The 15,736-nt window shown below is 33.9% G+C and overlaps 3 protein-coding genes across 5 annotated transcripts; all 3 read right to left on the reverse strand.

Annotated features, from left to right (window-relative positions):
- Positions 1 to 2,498: 2,498 nt before the first annotated feature.
- On the reverse strand, positions 2,499 to 3,955 carry LOC133309524 (anaphase-promoting complex subunit 13). Of its 2 annotated transcripts, none has more exons than XM_061510311.1 (4): positions 3,848 to 3,945; positions 3,337 to 3,442; positions 3,130 to 3,183; positions 2,499 to 2,813 (listed from the first exon to the last, which is right to left on the reverse strand). In XM_061510311.1, exons 2-4 carry the CDS (start codon positions 3,410 to 3,412, stop codon positions 2,752 to 2,754), a joined length of 192 nt encoding a protein of 63 aa, XP_061366295.1. In that variant the 5' UTR covers positions 3,413 to 3,442; positions 3,848 to 3,945; the 3' UTR covers positions 2,499 to 2,751. The 2 variants fall into 2 exon arrangements, with proteins under 2 accessions (XP_061366295.1, XP_061366293.1); XM_061510309.1 differs by having other exon boundaries at positions 2,501 to 2,813; positions 3,337 to 3,435; positions 3,848 to 3,955.
- Positions 3,956 to 5,516: 1,561 nt separating this feature from the next.
- LOC133309523 (pentatricopeptide repeat-containing protein At1g33350-like) lies at positions 5,517 to 7,356 on the reverse strand. The gene is made up of 2 exons (XM_061510308.1): positions 7,311 to 7,356; positions 5,517 to 7,229 (listed from the first exon to the last, which is right to left on the reverse strand). Exon 2 carries the CDS (start codon positions 7,209 to 7,211, stop codon positions 5,937 to 5,939), a length of 1,275 nt encoding a protein of 424 aa, XP_061366292.1. The 5' UTR covers positions 7,212 to 7,229; positions 7,311 to 7,356; the 3' UTR covers positions 5,517 to 5,936.
- Positions 7,357 to 10,079: 2,723 nt separating this feature from the next.
- LOC133309434 (DEAD-box ATP-dependent RNA helicase 3, chloroplastic-like) lies at positions 10,080 to 15,736 on the reverse strand. Of its 2 annotated transcripts, none has more exons than XM_061510201.1 (10): positions 15,195 to 15,736; positions 14,631 to 14,764; positions 14,120 to 14,534; positions 12,870 to 12,968; positions 12,074 to 12,298; positions 11,363 to 11,740; positions 11,107 to 11,247; positions 10,890 to 10,985; positions 10,448 to 10,731; positions 10,080 to 10,304 (listed from the first exon to the last, which is right to left on the reverse strand). In XM_061510201.1, the coding sequence occupies exons 1-10, from the start codon at positions 15,609 to 15,611 to the stop codon at positions 10,226 to 10,228; spliced, it is 2,268 nt and encodes a 755-aa protein (XP_061366185.1). In that variant the 5' UTR covers positions 15,612 to 15,736; the 3' UTR covers positions 10,080 to 10,225. The 2 variants fall into 2 exon arrangements, with proteins under 2 accessions (XP_061366185.1, XP_061366186.1); XM_061510202.1 differs by having other exon boundaries at positions 10,080 to 10,301; positions 10,442 to 10,731.

Below are 15,736 nucleotides of genomic sequence, written 5' to 3' on the forward strand. Positions count from 1 at the left end.
TACTATCAGATCTTATACTATCAAATCTTATCTTATACTATGCACCAAACGTGCCCTAAGTTTCTTAATTCGTTATTGTAGGTGAAGTCAACATTTTGGGCCAAGGTTGGAGTCAGATCGATTTGAATTGGCATATAAACGTTTTCGGTCTGCTATTAAGTTCTCGATCCAACAATTATTTATATTTAAAACAATTTATATATTAAAATAACATATTAATTTATTTTTTATACACACATAAAAGTGTATGGGTCTATGTGAAAAGAAGAGGGAGAAAGAAAAATATGAGCCTCACACACTCTTATATGTGTAAAATAAATTATCTCATATAACATGAAAAATATTAATTTCTTAAAATAATTGTAAATAAATAGTTCGGTGCTTCTTGAGTTTAACCATATGAATATGAATAATCAAATTTTCTTTGTACTTTTTTTTTGAGAAAAAATATATTATAAATAGTTTATGATAATTATATAATTTTTCAAAAAATAAAATAAAAAAATGATTAAATAATTTTTTTCAGAAGTTAAAGAATAATTTGTAGTGGAAAAAAAAAATCAAAAAATATGTGGCAAAAACGCTTATCTAATTGCACCCTACATTAAAGCCGTAAGTATTGTATGAGAGGCAATTGCTCTAGGATTTCTTACCGTTTGGTACGCAGTATTCTTCAGGATTTCTGGGAAACTGAATTTTTCTAAAATTTTAATTTTCAGATATTATCGTAAATTGAATGTAAAAATCATATTTTTGAAAATCGAGATTCTCGGATAAATTTTTTTTTTCCTCAACCAAACGCTCCCTATATTGTTGAGAAAGTTATATTGACAATCTTATATTATCATGTTTGGTACATGGTCACCGAAAATTTTTCTTGGAAATCTTTCTTTCCTGGTATTCTCATTTATACAAAAATTTCTCATTTGAGATTACTATTGATAGTGTGGTATTTTACAAATCTCACGCCAAGAAAAAATCGAAACAGATTTGTGAGACAAAACTACCCTGCAACCCTAGGTTTGCTCCTTTGAGGAGTACTGTTGATTGGTTCTGAAAATCAGATTCTTTCGCTCCTTCGTGTGAAAATCATTATTTCTTGTGTTTGTTTTGGTTAACCATGAGCTGCTTCACACTCTTTGCTGAATCTCCATTTAATGAATGGCTTAACTTATGTGTGTGTGTGACTGTCGATAAAGCTGGTCTCTTTTGTTGTGTTCAAGTGTGAAGAAGTTGAGAGTGGGGCATAAAGATTCCAATTTTTTTTTTGAACTTTTGAAAATAAGATATTAGAGGGAATTTTATCAGAGCACCAACAACATCGGTTTTTTTTTTTTTGTTGTTGTGATTTTTAAGTTTTATGAGATTCCTAAAATCAAGGGAAAATCGAACTAGAGGCAACGTTTGAAGTGTTGAGAGAGATGTTGAAGAAAACCTAGGGTTGAAAAAAATTGTCTTGGAACGAAAATGGATATACCAAGATCACATATCTATGTGTAGAAAACCCTAGGTAGATCGTGCAAAATAATCTCATATTTTTAGTAATATTTCATAATCTACCAAATATAGAATCAATAATCTTTATTCGATATTTTCAATAATATTTTGATTTACCAAATACTCTTTTGGTTATATTTTCGAAAAACTCAATTTTTCATCATATTCCTAGAAATTATGATTCCAGACAAAAAAAAAATAAAATTTCATGTACTCAATTTTACATCCCTTTGCATATGAGCTGGAGTTCTACGTCATCCTTTGCATAGTGCTTTAGGTTGGGAATAAATATGAGATCATATAAAATAATCTCAGCCGCCGTTGATAGATACATTAATAATTATGTATAAATTAATAATTATAGAGAGCACCTTATGATAGATAGAGAAGTAAAGATTAGACTTGTTCATAAACAGAACCAGAACTAGAAAATCCATTCCGCTAGTGTCGTATGTGTCTAGTATTTTAGTTTCAAATATGGCCTTCTACCATTTGATCCATGAAACTTAAAGATGTGCATCAAAATATAATTCAATACACACTTTATTTTAAACGAACAAAATTGTGACGATTTTGTAGACAAAAGTCAAGAGTCTACCGAGGGCCAATACACGGAACTTTGAACGCCAAATGCATCTGATGATTCTATTAAATCTATTGACCACTATCAGAATAAAGTTATACATGATTCTTTGAGAGTCTGAGTATGTGTTTTAAGCAACAAGGAGTAGTTTAGTGATAAGAGATTTGGCTAATTTTTATAGATTATAGATTCAAACCTCACTAATATTATTGTATCCAAATAAAAAAGAATAAAAAAATAGCTGTTTTATTTCATTGAATAAATTTAAACTCTAGCTTCTTACATGTGGAAAGCAATTATTGAGCATAGCTAGTAAAACCAACGTACCAGCTGCAACTTATTATCATTATATCTTTTAGAAACTGCATATTATTATCAAAGATGTTTAACAAAATCTAATACGGGCTTGTGAACCTACCAATACTTTATCATTAGGCATAGGTTGCCCTGAATTTGCTTAAAACTTAAAGCGAAAATACAAAGAGTGCTTTCATGACAGCAAGCAATCGGCAATGACACCCGAATTCCTTTATATCACCTTAATAGAAATAGTTTAATAAACTTGAATACATTATAATATATCAGGGACATCAAAAGGAGAGTTCCTAGTCCACTAAAAGGAAGCGCAATCATCAACTTACTACTTAGTATGAAACTAGTTGACTAAACTTCTATTCTTGGCCCAAGGCAAGATCGTGCCAAGCATCCCCATTAACTTGCTGACTCTGCTGATCTGATCAATGGCAAAGCACAAGGTGCTAAAAGTCAAGAAGAAAACTAGAAAAACCCGCCAATAAAAGACCCATCTCGTTAACAATAATCATGTCAATGACTCAATATTGTATGTAAAGATGTTCAAAAACATGCTGTCTTTTCTCACAACCATGTTTTTAGTACACCAACTGTATATGTTAATGAACATATATGGAGTTATCTTTCAAAAAAACTAAATCAATATAAGTGTTAAGTTGAACAATGTTTTTATAAACTAAGCTGAAGAGAGAGATTATCAACATAATATCTGTGAATTAGTGAATGAAGAGACATACTTGAGTCCTCAGTATCATCTGTCCGAACAACCAGTGTTGGGGGCAGAGGAAGATCTGTAATAAAAGCAAGATAAAGAAAGGTACATCACATTCACACATGACATGGATATAAAGCTGAAAAAGACTTATGGGAGCACCCACCTACTGCTAATGCCTATCAATATTCAATGGAGAGGAAGGGAAGGAAATTAAAAATTAAAAACATACCATCTTGAGGGAGAGTGTCTCTCATCCATTCCTCATCAACAATATCAATTAGAATTCCCAAACTCACTTCTGCCATTTTTGACCTTTTTCCACCACACCCTATTTCCTATTGAGTGTTAACATAATAACCATCCGAATTGCAAAATAAATTAATTAAATAAAAAATGCCTAATTTATATGTACACATAGTCACATACACACATACAAAAAAGTGGAAGCTTTTTTTATGCAAAAATGCCTAATTTATATGTACACATACAAAAAAGCTTTTTATGCAATGCCTAATTTTTTAATTTCCTTCAACAGAATATCAACGTCGCCGGCGGCAAGCTTCTTGTCGGAGACACGAAGGGAAGCTTACTGGCGGCGAAGATGAACAAATCGGGTGTCGGCACTAACGATTTTAAAATATTGGAGAATCGGTGTGTTGAATGGGAAGAATGAATGAATGTAGAGAGTGAAAGAGTCGAAAAGAACATGAATTTGGAGAAAAAGAGAGAATCGAGCAAACCTGAGAGGATCAATTTGAGATTTCTGCCCTGCCAGTCAACTCAAAGTGAAGAGAAAAGAAAAGGGTTCAACTTATTAACGTTTTATACTGATTTCTTTTATTTTACCCACATTTTTTTTTATAATTGTGAAAAAAGAAGTGTATGCCATATTTTTTGGTATAGAAACGCATTCAATACATTAAACGTCACTGACATTTACTCTCTTTTTTCCCTCTCTTTTTTAAGTAGATCTATTTATTTTATTTTTTTGTATTATATGAGATAAATTATCTCATATTAATATGATAAACATATTCTCCGTCAATTAATTATTAATTATGAGGAAGGTTATATTTACAACCTATTTTCGTTTACAACATCTTACAAGCATATCTTAATAGCTGATTTTCATCAATTAACGATTATTATTTATTACGAATTAATAATTAATTAATGAATTTTACGACAATAATAACTTTTGATTAACAAAATCAACGATTAAAGTATGATGGTAAAAAAAAAAAAAAGTTGTAAGTGAAACACTCGTCATTAATTATTGTGAAAATTACAACTTACCAGTCATTTTCTTATATTCAAATTTTCTTACATTTTTAATACTGCAAGCAAGCAAAGGGAGAGATAAAAATGCCAAAATAATGTTCAGTACGTGGGATATTTTAAGGGATTAAATTTTGGATTTGATATTTCTTGTAGAATATAAAGTTATTTTCTACATATACATTACATAAAAATATATGAAATTCATGTCTGTTACATGAAGAGAATAAAGAGAAAAATAAATATGAGTCACACACATTTTTACATGTATAGGAAATAATTTTATATCCTATAATATAAGAGACAATATACCGTTAAACTTATCTAAAAGATAGTTATTTTATGTAACTTCAAAACGACATGTTTTGATATTTGAAAAAAATAATATAATATATTTTATTAAAATTTATTATACTAAAGAAAATAAATTTTTAAAACATTCTATTTTTTTTTAAAATTCCAAAACGATATTTTTTTTTTTTAGGGTTGCAAGAGCATTTTTTTCCATTTTTTAATTACGCACTTGAGAGCTATTAGTCTTTACGAATTTTGTTACTTTTTATAGAATGAATTTGAGTTGATGGCGAAGTTCGATAAATTGACACAAAAGGAAAAACACAACTGTCAAATAAAATTTAAATTTCCTTCAGTTTTCCCTTTTATTAATTTACAGTCACTTTAAAAACATTTTGTGAACATTCTCAAACATAAAACTTATTATTTCACAGTAAGAGAGATTATATTTATAATTTTTTCTCTTATAATCTCATGTAACTACTTTTTTGTATCAAAATCAAATCAAGGGCTCTTATTATTTTATAACTGTTAATCTGATTTTAATTCAACAATTATAAAAGTGGTTGTAAGAGAAAAAAAAAAAAAATTGTACGTATAATCTCTCTCTTTCACAATTGCATTTTTCAAAGTATATTTTCCCATAAGTAATTTCAACTAATTACCCGAGCGATATTCTAGAATATAGATAACAGACTTCTGCATTAAAAGATAAAAGCCTACATAACATTGAACAATTTCGGAATTTAGATAATCGGGGTTTAAAAAACAGTGAAATAGCCATTCAAAATATGTTGTCAACTGCAGTCACAAGTCCATTCAGTGCTACACCTGGATTAAATTTACAACGTGCTACCGATCCCGAGGGATAACCACCTACTAGACCAAGTAATACTCATTGAAATGCTGCTCTTGAAAAAATGGCACACAGTATCTGGTTGCACTCATGATGCAGTCCTTGTAATTGAACTACAATGCTAGCCCTCCAGTTAGACTTGTCATACATTTCTGGAGGAGTAAAGCTGATGGTTTCAAAACTTTTTGAGCATTGATAGGAGTCTAGTTGTCTGAACTCAATTCTCTGTTATTTGTTCCCATCCATCTTGAAGTTTGTGAATGAAAGAATCACAATTTACAAGCATAAAAAGAATAGGCTTATAACTGAATTTGCTCTACCAGCATATATGCTGATGCTGTCGATATCATCCTAAAAAAAAATCATGATTTGAAAAGGAGAGAAAAATTGACAGGCTTATCTTAGTCCACTTCTGAACTAAACTCCCTGGCCTTTCTCAAATTTTTATTGAGCACCAATTTCTTCAACCTTTCAGCCTCTTCCAACTTTTCACCCATAACATACAAATCGGAAATAAGGCTATAAATTCCACCATCTTTTTCTGGTTTTGCCATCCTCAGGACCTGCTGAATCACCCTCTCAGCCATCTCAAATTGCCTGTGCTCCTTACAAGCCGACAAGAAGGAACCCAAGACAACAACATTTGGTTCCTGTTTCATTGATTTGATAATCTCATAAGCTTCTTCTAGCATCCCAGCTTTCCCAATCAAATAAACCAAGCATGCATAATGTTGAATTCTTGCCTCCATGCCATTGTCTTCAATCATCTTGAAATACCTGCGTCCCTCCTCTACCAACCCAGCGTGAGCACAAGCAGTGAGTACCCCCGTGAAAGTCAGTTCATTGGGTTTGACTCCAGCTATCTGCATTTTGTCAAACACAACAAGTGCTTCTTCATTGAAGCCATATTGGGCAGCACCACAAATCAGTGCCGTCCAAGAAATGACATCTCTTTCAGCCATCAACTCAAAAATCATTGCAGCATTTCTCAAAACTCCTGATTTAGCATACATGATGACTAGAGCCGCACCTAACTCCACATTCAACTCCCACCCATTTTTCACGATGAAGCCATGAACTGATTTTCCAGCCAACAATCCAAGAGACCCCATGTTGGCACATGCTGATAAAACCGAACCAGCAGTTACTTGGTCTGGTCTCGTTCCCTCATCCAACAACATTCGCCGAAAAAGGGACAAACCCTGATCGTAACTTGAAACATTGTTATAAGCAGAAATCATAGAAGCCCACGATGCGATGTCTCTATGGGGCATTTCCTCAAAAATAGCACGCGCTCTTTGGATATCCCCTGACCTTGAATATCCCACAATCATGGCGTTCCCCGTGACAGTGTTCCTGTGGGGCATTTCGTCGAACAGGACACAGGCATCCAGAAAAGAGAGCCAAACGTAGGCATTGAGAAGAGAAGTTGCAACGTAAACATGAGAGGTGAAGCCTAGTTTGATGATGTGGGCATGGAGGTTTCGAATGATGGCCAAGCTACGCAAATGGGTACACGATTTTAAGGTGAAGACAATGCAGAAGCTATCGAAGGGAGCTCCGTTGCGATGCATTTTAGAGTAGAGATGGATGGCTTTCCGAGGAGAAGACACATTCCTTAAAGCTAAAGCCCATGAATTGAACCTTCTCACATAAGACAACACTGCACGGTTCATAGGTTTCCCTCTGCTAACCTTGATTTCAAAATAAAAAGAACTTTAATAATGTGATAATGGTAGTAATTGAAAGAAAAATAACTTGTATATGAAGAATACATGAGGACTAGATGAATGTAAAATAAATTTGTTTATATCCACTCCACGCCATTCATTGCCTTTAGTCATTTTCTCAATCCCCCAGGCTTCAATGAATTCCCAAAACATACGTGACGAACCATCTGCGTATTCAATCTTGCCACTTTTCTTAAAAAATGTCACTCACTTCACTACGAATGATGATTTTACGAATCTTTATGAATGCAGACGCGGTTAAAGTGAGGAATAGTCATATATATGCAATGAATGACTCTATGACACTTCCATTCGTAACTTTCTTTCGCAACACATTAAAGGGGTGTATTTTTGATTGAGATTTCAAAGATTTTAATGGATTATTTTTGGATAAATTTTTTTTTTTTATATTCAATTAGGATTTTAATAAATTGAAAAAAAGTCACGTGAAGATTAAGATTTTAAAAAAATATTTTTAAAGTTCGTCTAAATATATAATGGTATTCAATTAAGATTTTAAACAATGGAAAACAATCTTGCAGTATTCCAAAATTTAACGATTTTTATAGATTTTCTATTGATGTGAATTTCGTGAGAGTTTTTAGTAAGAAACATAATTAGGATGTCTCTCTCACAATTTCACCCTAACCTCTAAGATTTTTTCTTGAGATTTTTCTATTACAGTATTTTCTTTTTTAACCCGCTCGAAATTGGATTCCGCTATGGGAGCTTCGTCAAAACTCAAAAATAGCATATGTTTGAGCGATCTTAATCACAAAATAACCCAGAAACAAAAATGTGATTTTTGAGCCATTTTTTGAGAAATTTGAAAGTTTAAAATGTGATTTTTCAAGTCATGGGTCGTGATTTTTCTTAGCACAAAAATGTGTGATTTTTGTATTAAAAACAACATAAAACAGTGGAAAAATAATAGGGGAACTAAAACCCTCAAATCAATTTTTGTTTTACATTAATGAAACAATATCAGTTTAAAGAAAGATTGAAATTTTCATAATATGAATCATATATTTCGTAACAATACATTTATGAACGAAATTCCTTCAGTATAGAAAATGATTTCAAACAATTTTTGTGCCAAAAGATAACTAAAAACTTGTTTTTCGAAAGCCCTAATGCAATTTAAGGTTTCAATGTATCGATTGAAAAAAATTTGAGAAATTTTCTAAACTTTCATGTAATAACACCCAAAAATTCAGATTCGAAATTTTCTTGGAATATCCAATGAAAATATGCATATGATATATGGTTAGAAAACTCTCAATATGTAGAACAAAACCCCCAAGGTTTTCAAGATCAATTCCAAAAAATTTCAAACAAATTTTATCATGAACTCTAGGTTCTATATGCAAATTTAGAATTATTTTAATAATTAAAAAAATTGGGTCTTCATATATGTATAACTTTGATACCAAACGAAGAAGATAATTTTCAACCCATTAGTCAAACCTATAGGCAGAAACGAGAAAATGCTAATGCATGAAGGACTAGTATAACTTTAGATATGTGAAAAGATGTTGCTTAGTAATTTTGAGTGTTTGTTAAAAATTATATTATGTTTTAGAGAAAAATATATTAGGATTTACTTTTTTTTTATTAATTTCATTGTATTTCTTTGTTATTTTTTATTGACTCTTGTAATTTTGAATGTTTATTAAAAATTCATATGATTTTTTAAAATCTTATAAATCCATATTGTCCTTTCAAATCTTGTAAATTCTATTAAAATCCTTTAAAATCAAATCTTATGAAATCTTGATCGTAAAAAAAGTTTTTTAAAAAAGTTTTTAAAGTTCCTCCATTTCTAAATAGTCTTTTAAAATCTATAAAAAAAATTATCTCAAAAAAACTTTTAAAATCTTAATCCAATACGCTTCCTTAATAAACTCAATACGCTTCCTCCAATGAGAGCATGTGTTCGAATCTCCCCAGTACCACCTTTGAGAGGGGTTTAAAGCCTTAATCTTGGACCCGCCCCGAATCGGATTAGTTGCGAAGCAATGAACCGATTGGAATATTTCAAAAAAAAAAAAAAGAATGGCACAGCTATATGAAATTGTGCCTTGTCATTTCATCCAAGTTCCTTCCATTCGCAAATATTTTTCAACTAAATTATCGACGCCAACATCATTAAAGACAAAAATGTTAAACTTTATCACGTCCTAGCTGAAGTCAAGGTTGGCGCAGAATGCTATTTCGCAGCACTAATAAAAAATATTCACGAGGACTAGTTCCACAACCGGAGTCTAATACAAGCCACGATCAACTCAGATTTTAACTTTAGTACGAGCCCGACATATTTATGTTAAAATTTCAGATTACGTGGTCTTAAAAAAATTTTGTTTATCTTTTTTTGTTTTTTGTTTTTAAAAGATAATAAAAAAGAAGATGAAGATGGAATCCATTTAAAATTAATAAAGAAAAAGATAAACACAACTTTTACAATTTTAACATAATAGGATTCATTGTAGGAGAAGAAACTTTTGGAGGAAACAACATACATCATCATAAGAACTCTCTGCACATGGAAGATTCTAAGTATCTTCTGCATAAACCTTTGGCATTTCATTTTTCATTCATTTAAAGGTATTCCTGTCTGTTTCTAAACCATACAGTTCAAAAAGATCTTAAAATAACATTGTTAAGTATACAGGACCTTAAAATCCCCCCCAAGAAAAGAAGATACAAATCCATACCGTTAGCTATTCTTGTCAGATACCACTGCCCAAAACAAATACTAAATTTTACATCAAGACTAATGAAAACGAGGACAAAAAACGGAGACCCCTACGGAGATTACGTCAACCCGTGAGATGCAAATTAATATCGACTCTGATTCTTTCCGAAAGCAGCTTCCAATTTTCCTGAACCCATTAGGCCAACAACAATGACACCAGTTCACGTATTGGAACAAAGCGGCACCCAAAATAAATATGTGGGAACTAAAAGCCTCGCTTATTTGGACAATCCGATGCTCGATGCCCAGATTCCCCACAAACAAAACAGGACCCGCCAAAACTTCTGCAATGTACATTCAGATGCCATATCAGTTACATATAGATTTAATATCACGCATATGATATGAGGCTTACTATAACTTGAATAGGAAGAAAATTGCCAGACAAAAGTAGAAGCACGTATTATTATAAGTTGTATACTATAACCTGTCTGACGATGAAGACCTGCTTGGTCGTCTACCTCCTATTAGCCAATCATCGCCACTGCTTTTTCCAGCTCGAGACCAGCTGTTGCCAGTTCTAACATTTCTACCACCTCTCTTAAACGGATCACCAAACTCATCATCGGAGTCTCGGCCCCCATCCCATCCCCGTGAGGTCTTAAAGCCTCTTCGATCCCTAGAACCTGTACCTCTTCGGTTACTTCGATCTCTGTCAGAAAACTTCCCATAGAAATCACCTGGAGGTCCATCATCTTGCAGAGCAGGTAACTGCCAATACAAAATAACATACGCAATGCGTTTATATAATCAGTAATGTAATAAATTGGTACCAAAATATGATGATTTGCCTGGGGAAGAAAACAGGCAGAGACACACAATCCACAAAAAATTACAAAACAAAATATTAACCCAGCATTGTAATTTACCTTGGTGATCTTGGAAATAGTGTTTCCAGGTGGTATTTCCTTGTTAAGCAACTCTTTAGCAATGTCCTCTGGAAGATCAAAAACGGCTCCTTGAACCTGAAATTAGGTATTGGCAACGTCAAACAATTTGAACAGTGTGGGTGCATTCCAAATAGGACAGAAGTTCCAAACAATACAAGCACAAAAAAGAATTATAGAATATATCTCAGATACAAACCCTTTCATCCGCAATTAAATGTATTTTTCCAACTTCATCAGCAGCTGCAGAATAAACATCAGAAAGAAACCCAGTGACTGATCTTGCTGAAAAAAATCTTTTAGAATTATCATCTCGGGTCAGTTGCAACGTAACCCATCCCTGCAATACCAAACAGTTTTAATGAGCTAACCAGATAAAAAAAGGGTACAAAAAACAGCATACATACGTAAGATAAACTGGATAATTTCAATTGGAAATATAAAATTCCCAATACCTGTTCATGGCTGATAAGAGACCGGGAGGACGGAGGTTGGGAGAATCCACTCAGCTGAGCTAGTGCAGCTGCAAGGGCACTTGTTCCTTGTTCTTCAATCAGTTTTTGTGCAGTTGGGGTGAAAAACGCAACAGACTCAGGATGAACTCCCTTAAGTGTGGCAACAACTTGCTCAGCAGATGACTCCAAAATCTCTTCCATAGCTGGCGCGCTAACAAATTCAAATTTGGAGCCAACATCACGCTCAAGGGATCTAACTGTTCTCCTCTGGCTACTGGTGTACATCACAATGGCAGTGCCTTCTTTTCCTGCACGCCCAGTACGACCAGAGCGATGTACGAAAGTCTCAGGATCATTGGGAAGCTCATAATGGATAATCTGAAGGAAAGAGGAAAGAGCAACAAGCTTTTCAATATGTTGAGAACAGACAGCATTCTAGTATCAGACGAAGGCATAAATAAGAACCTTCTAATTCAAATATAGATCTTAAACTTCACTGGTGGTAAACAGATTCGATATTGGGAAGAAATAATTAAACAATAAAATTAAAATGAGCATATATTTATATGCACTGTTTACATATTATATGAAACATACAATTCTAACTCTCAGGTAAGAAGGGACAGTGTACAGGGAAAAAGATTGAAGAAAAGGTCAGATATAGTGGAAAACTGGAAATAATCTCCTTAATAAAACAGGCTTTGAACTTACCAAATCAACATTGGGAATATCAAGTCCACGGGCTGCAACATCCGTGGCAACAAGCACCGTGAATTTTCCTTGCCTGAAACCATTCAATGTTCTCTCTCTCTGATGCTGGGATATATCACCATGCAGTGCTTCAGAAGTTATACTATTTGTTAATACCAATGATACTTCATCAGCATCTCTTTTTGTCTGCGTAAAAACTATAGTCTTCCCACCCTTTGCATAAACCTGAAAAACATAGTAACATTTAGTGAAATTATTGAACCCCCCCCCCCCCCCCCTCTTTTTTTTCTTTCAAGAATACCTTAAAGCAAACAGTGCAATGACCATAACAGGAAATAATAGCTTCTAATACATCAGAAATAGAGAGTTAACTGATTTAATACATATTAAATTTTCAACAGAGAGTGAGTTATAGAAGAACACACTGCCCTAAGTTTGTGTCCAGGTAAGCATGTGCAGGCAGGCATGTGTATGCCAAATCCAAAAGTTCTTACTAGAAGTTTACTTAAGAATGCATTTGGTAATTTTTAAAAGTAAACACAACATGGAAATGATGGATTTGTTAACATGAGTCAGCAAAAATACATTAGAAAATTTGTGTGACTAAGCACATAATACAATAAACAGTAACATTGTATCTTATTTGATATAATTTTTTATTACCTAGTCCTAAACTAGTAAAGTACTAACAGTATTATTGTTCAGTGTAATGACTAAACAGAACCCTCAGACTGCAAACTGCATAGATTACAGAACATCAAGTAAAGATAGAAAAATTTAACAACTGGCAACTTACGGTTATAAGATCAGAAAGAATTGTCCTCTTTGAAGTGGCAGTGGCTGATATAGCATAAAGTTTTATCCCTTCAGCAAGCTTTTCTTCTTCATCACCAACCTTTATAAAAGAGAAAGGGAAAGCTTCAATGTGATTTTTTTTTTTTGGGATTAAAAATGCATCATAATTACAATTCAATTTTCATTCTACAATAATTTATACATTAGTATGCACAACTATGGCCTGAATTGTTTCATGAAATGGATGTGAAATTTACAAGTAATTAAGGCAATGTTAGGTAGAAAGAGAAAGTATTGAAGAGAAAAAAAGCAAAAGCACCTAGAGCATGATGTAGTCCAAATACATAAATGTTTCCTTTCTTTTCTCTCCAAATCCGTTGTACAAAACATAGCATAGGATACATCCAAACAGTCACATCACTAATGTTAATTATATTATTAAGAACAGAAGTGTATGTTTGCATGAACACTTTAAAACTAGCTTTTTACCCAGACAAAGAATGCCACCCATATTCAGTCAGTGAGTCATACAGTACTGCATTGTTAGAATATCAAATTTGGCAAGGCATGCAAGGACAAAAGCATAAAGCGTTTCAAAGTGCATATAATTCCCAAATTTCAATAAAATTTACATAAGCAAGCCTCGAATTTTCCGGTAGACTATATCTAAGTCAGTCTATAATCAACACTGATTGAGAATTCAATTTGTAAATATTAAATGGATGTAACATGTACTTGGGTATTCAATGCATCTATTCTCTTTGAACAATATTTGACACCTTTTTCTAAAAGTTTTCTGCACATATTCCTCTAGCATGAGCAAAGGCAGGGCTGACACTGTTTTATAGCTGCTCTTTTGGCCATTATCCATTATATCAAACAATGCATGTTTCATTCAAACCAAGATGAACATGTTGCCCAACTAATTTGTCACATTTAGATTTAGCTATATGAGCATCCAAACCATGCTCTAGTAAAGATCAAAGTCAACTCTGGAACAGTATTACATGATGGCTTTTATGATTGACATCCAACCAGGTCACGCAGAACAACACAAACAGCATATGCAGATATATTAGCCAAAAACACATGCATATATAATGTTCTACGTAAAACATTTCCTTGTAGAGAGAACACTGCCGAAGAATTATCTACGATAATGTATGCATGAACTCTATAAACAAACAACTTATCAGCTGACTATATTCTGTATAGTTAGAGAAGCAAAACCAAAAAGTAACAAAAAATTACCAAATCAATTGTCAACGGATTGTCCAAATTTTTTCTTGCCAATTTCTTCACCCAAGCCGGCATGGTTGCAGAAAAAAGCATGCTCTGCCTCTTAGGTGGGAGCTTATCTAAAATTATTTCCACATCCTCCTCAAACCCAACAGCAAGCATCTGATCAGCTTCATCGAGGACCAAATACTGAACCTCATTCAGTCTAAGGCTGTTCCCATTTATAAGGTCAATTATTCTACCAGGAGTTCCAACCACTACATCAACGCCACGTGTAAGAGCACTTTGCTGGGTAACATAAGAAACGCCCCCATAAACACAAACTGTGTTTAGATAAGGCGCAGATTCTTTAATCTCTTTGTCCACTTGCTTTGCTAACTCCCTGGTAGGTGCAAGCACCAATGCTCTAGGAAGACGACCAGACCGCCTGCAAATAAAGAAACAAGTGCATGAGCATGATATAAAGTACATATCAAGCATACCTGAAATTAATAGGATGGTGTTGCACATGAATGATGATTACCTGAGAGGACTTGCATGCTCATCTTCACTGAGACCTTTTAGAATTGGAATCCCAAATGCTAGTGTCTTCCCAGTTCCAGTCTTTGCCCGAGCAATGATATCTCTACCTTCTAGTGCAGGTACTAACACGGCTCTCTAATCATAGAAAAACAAGGACGTTAAATTTGATGTTGAAACAACACAAGCAAAGGAGATAGGTTTTCGCATACAAAAAAGAGACAAGCATTTCACATTTCACCCGGAACCATATGCAGAATATACACAATTATGATTCTGTTATTGCTTCTGATTCTGTTACAAAAGTCAGTTAAGCTTCTGATTCTGTTACATAAGTCAGTTACGTTTCAGTTAGTTGTTAACTTGTACCACTCACGAGCTCAAGAGTTCAGTTATTTATTCAATGAAATTCATGATTCGTAACTCAGCATGCAGAAACTTGATGATATAGGGCAATGGTAAGCTGTGATATTTGCAACTTGATCACGTTGAAGCAAATAATAATATTTGGAATAAGTTCGCCCTAGCTAGCAAACAACAAAGGAAATAAAACAAACAAAAAATAGACCTGGATGGGGAAAAGATGGGTAATCCCACGGTTGCGGAGTGAATCGACAAGGCGGGAGGGCAAACCGAGCTTGGAAATGTCGAGTTCATCGGGGTTAGGAGAAGAAGCGTCGGTTTCAGAGGAAAAGCCAAAGTCGTCGTCGTTTTGGGCATCGTCGTCGTCGTCGAAGCCACGACCTATACCTTTAAAAGCTTCTTCGCTGAGGAGAGAAGAATTAGGGGTGGCAATGGCGGAAGGAACAAAAGTGAGTGTGGGCTTAAACCCAAAGTGACGGTGAGCTCTGAGGAGGTTGTTGAAGTGTGACTTGGAGTCTAGAAATTGCAACCTGACGGATGAAGTAGACCTCTTGTATAGTTCCACAGAGGGAGTGGGAGTTTGATATATGGAGGAAACACCTACGATAGAAGTAGAAGCCATTTTTCCCTCAAAGGAGAGGAGTGAGTGAAAACGGCGAAGAGATAGGGGTTTAAGAGAAAACGATGATAAGGCCACGCCACAGAGCTGTTTGGAGAATGTGTGGCCTTTCCAACCTCCACCTCGCT

This window comes from Gastrolobium bilobum, unplaced genomic scaffold, assembly GCF_033153095.1.
Source record: "Gastrolobium bilobum isolate Gb01-03AN ecotype WA unplaced genomic scaffold, APGP_CSIRO_Gbil_v1 utg2122, whole genome shotgun sequence".
NCBI lineage: Eukaryota > Viridiplantae > Streptophyta > Magnoliopsida > Fabales > Fabaceae > Gastrolobium > Gastrolobium bilobum.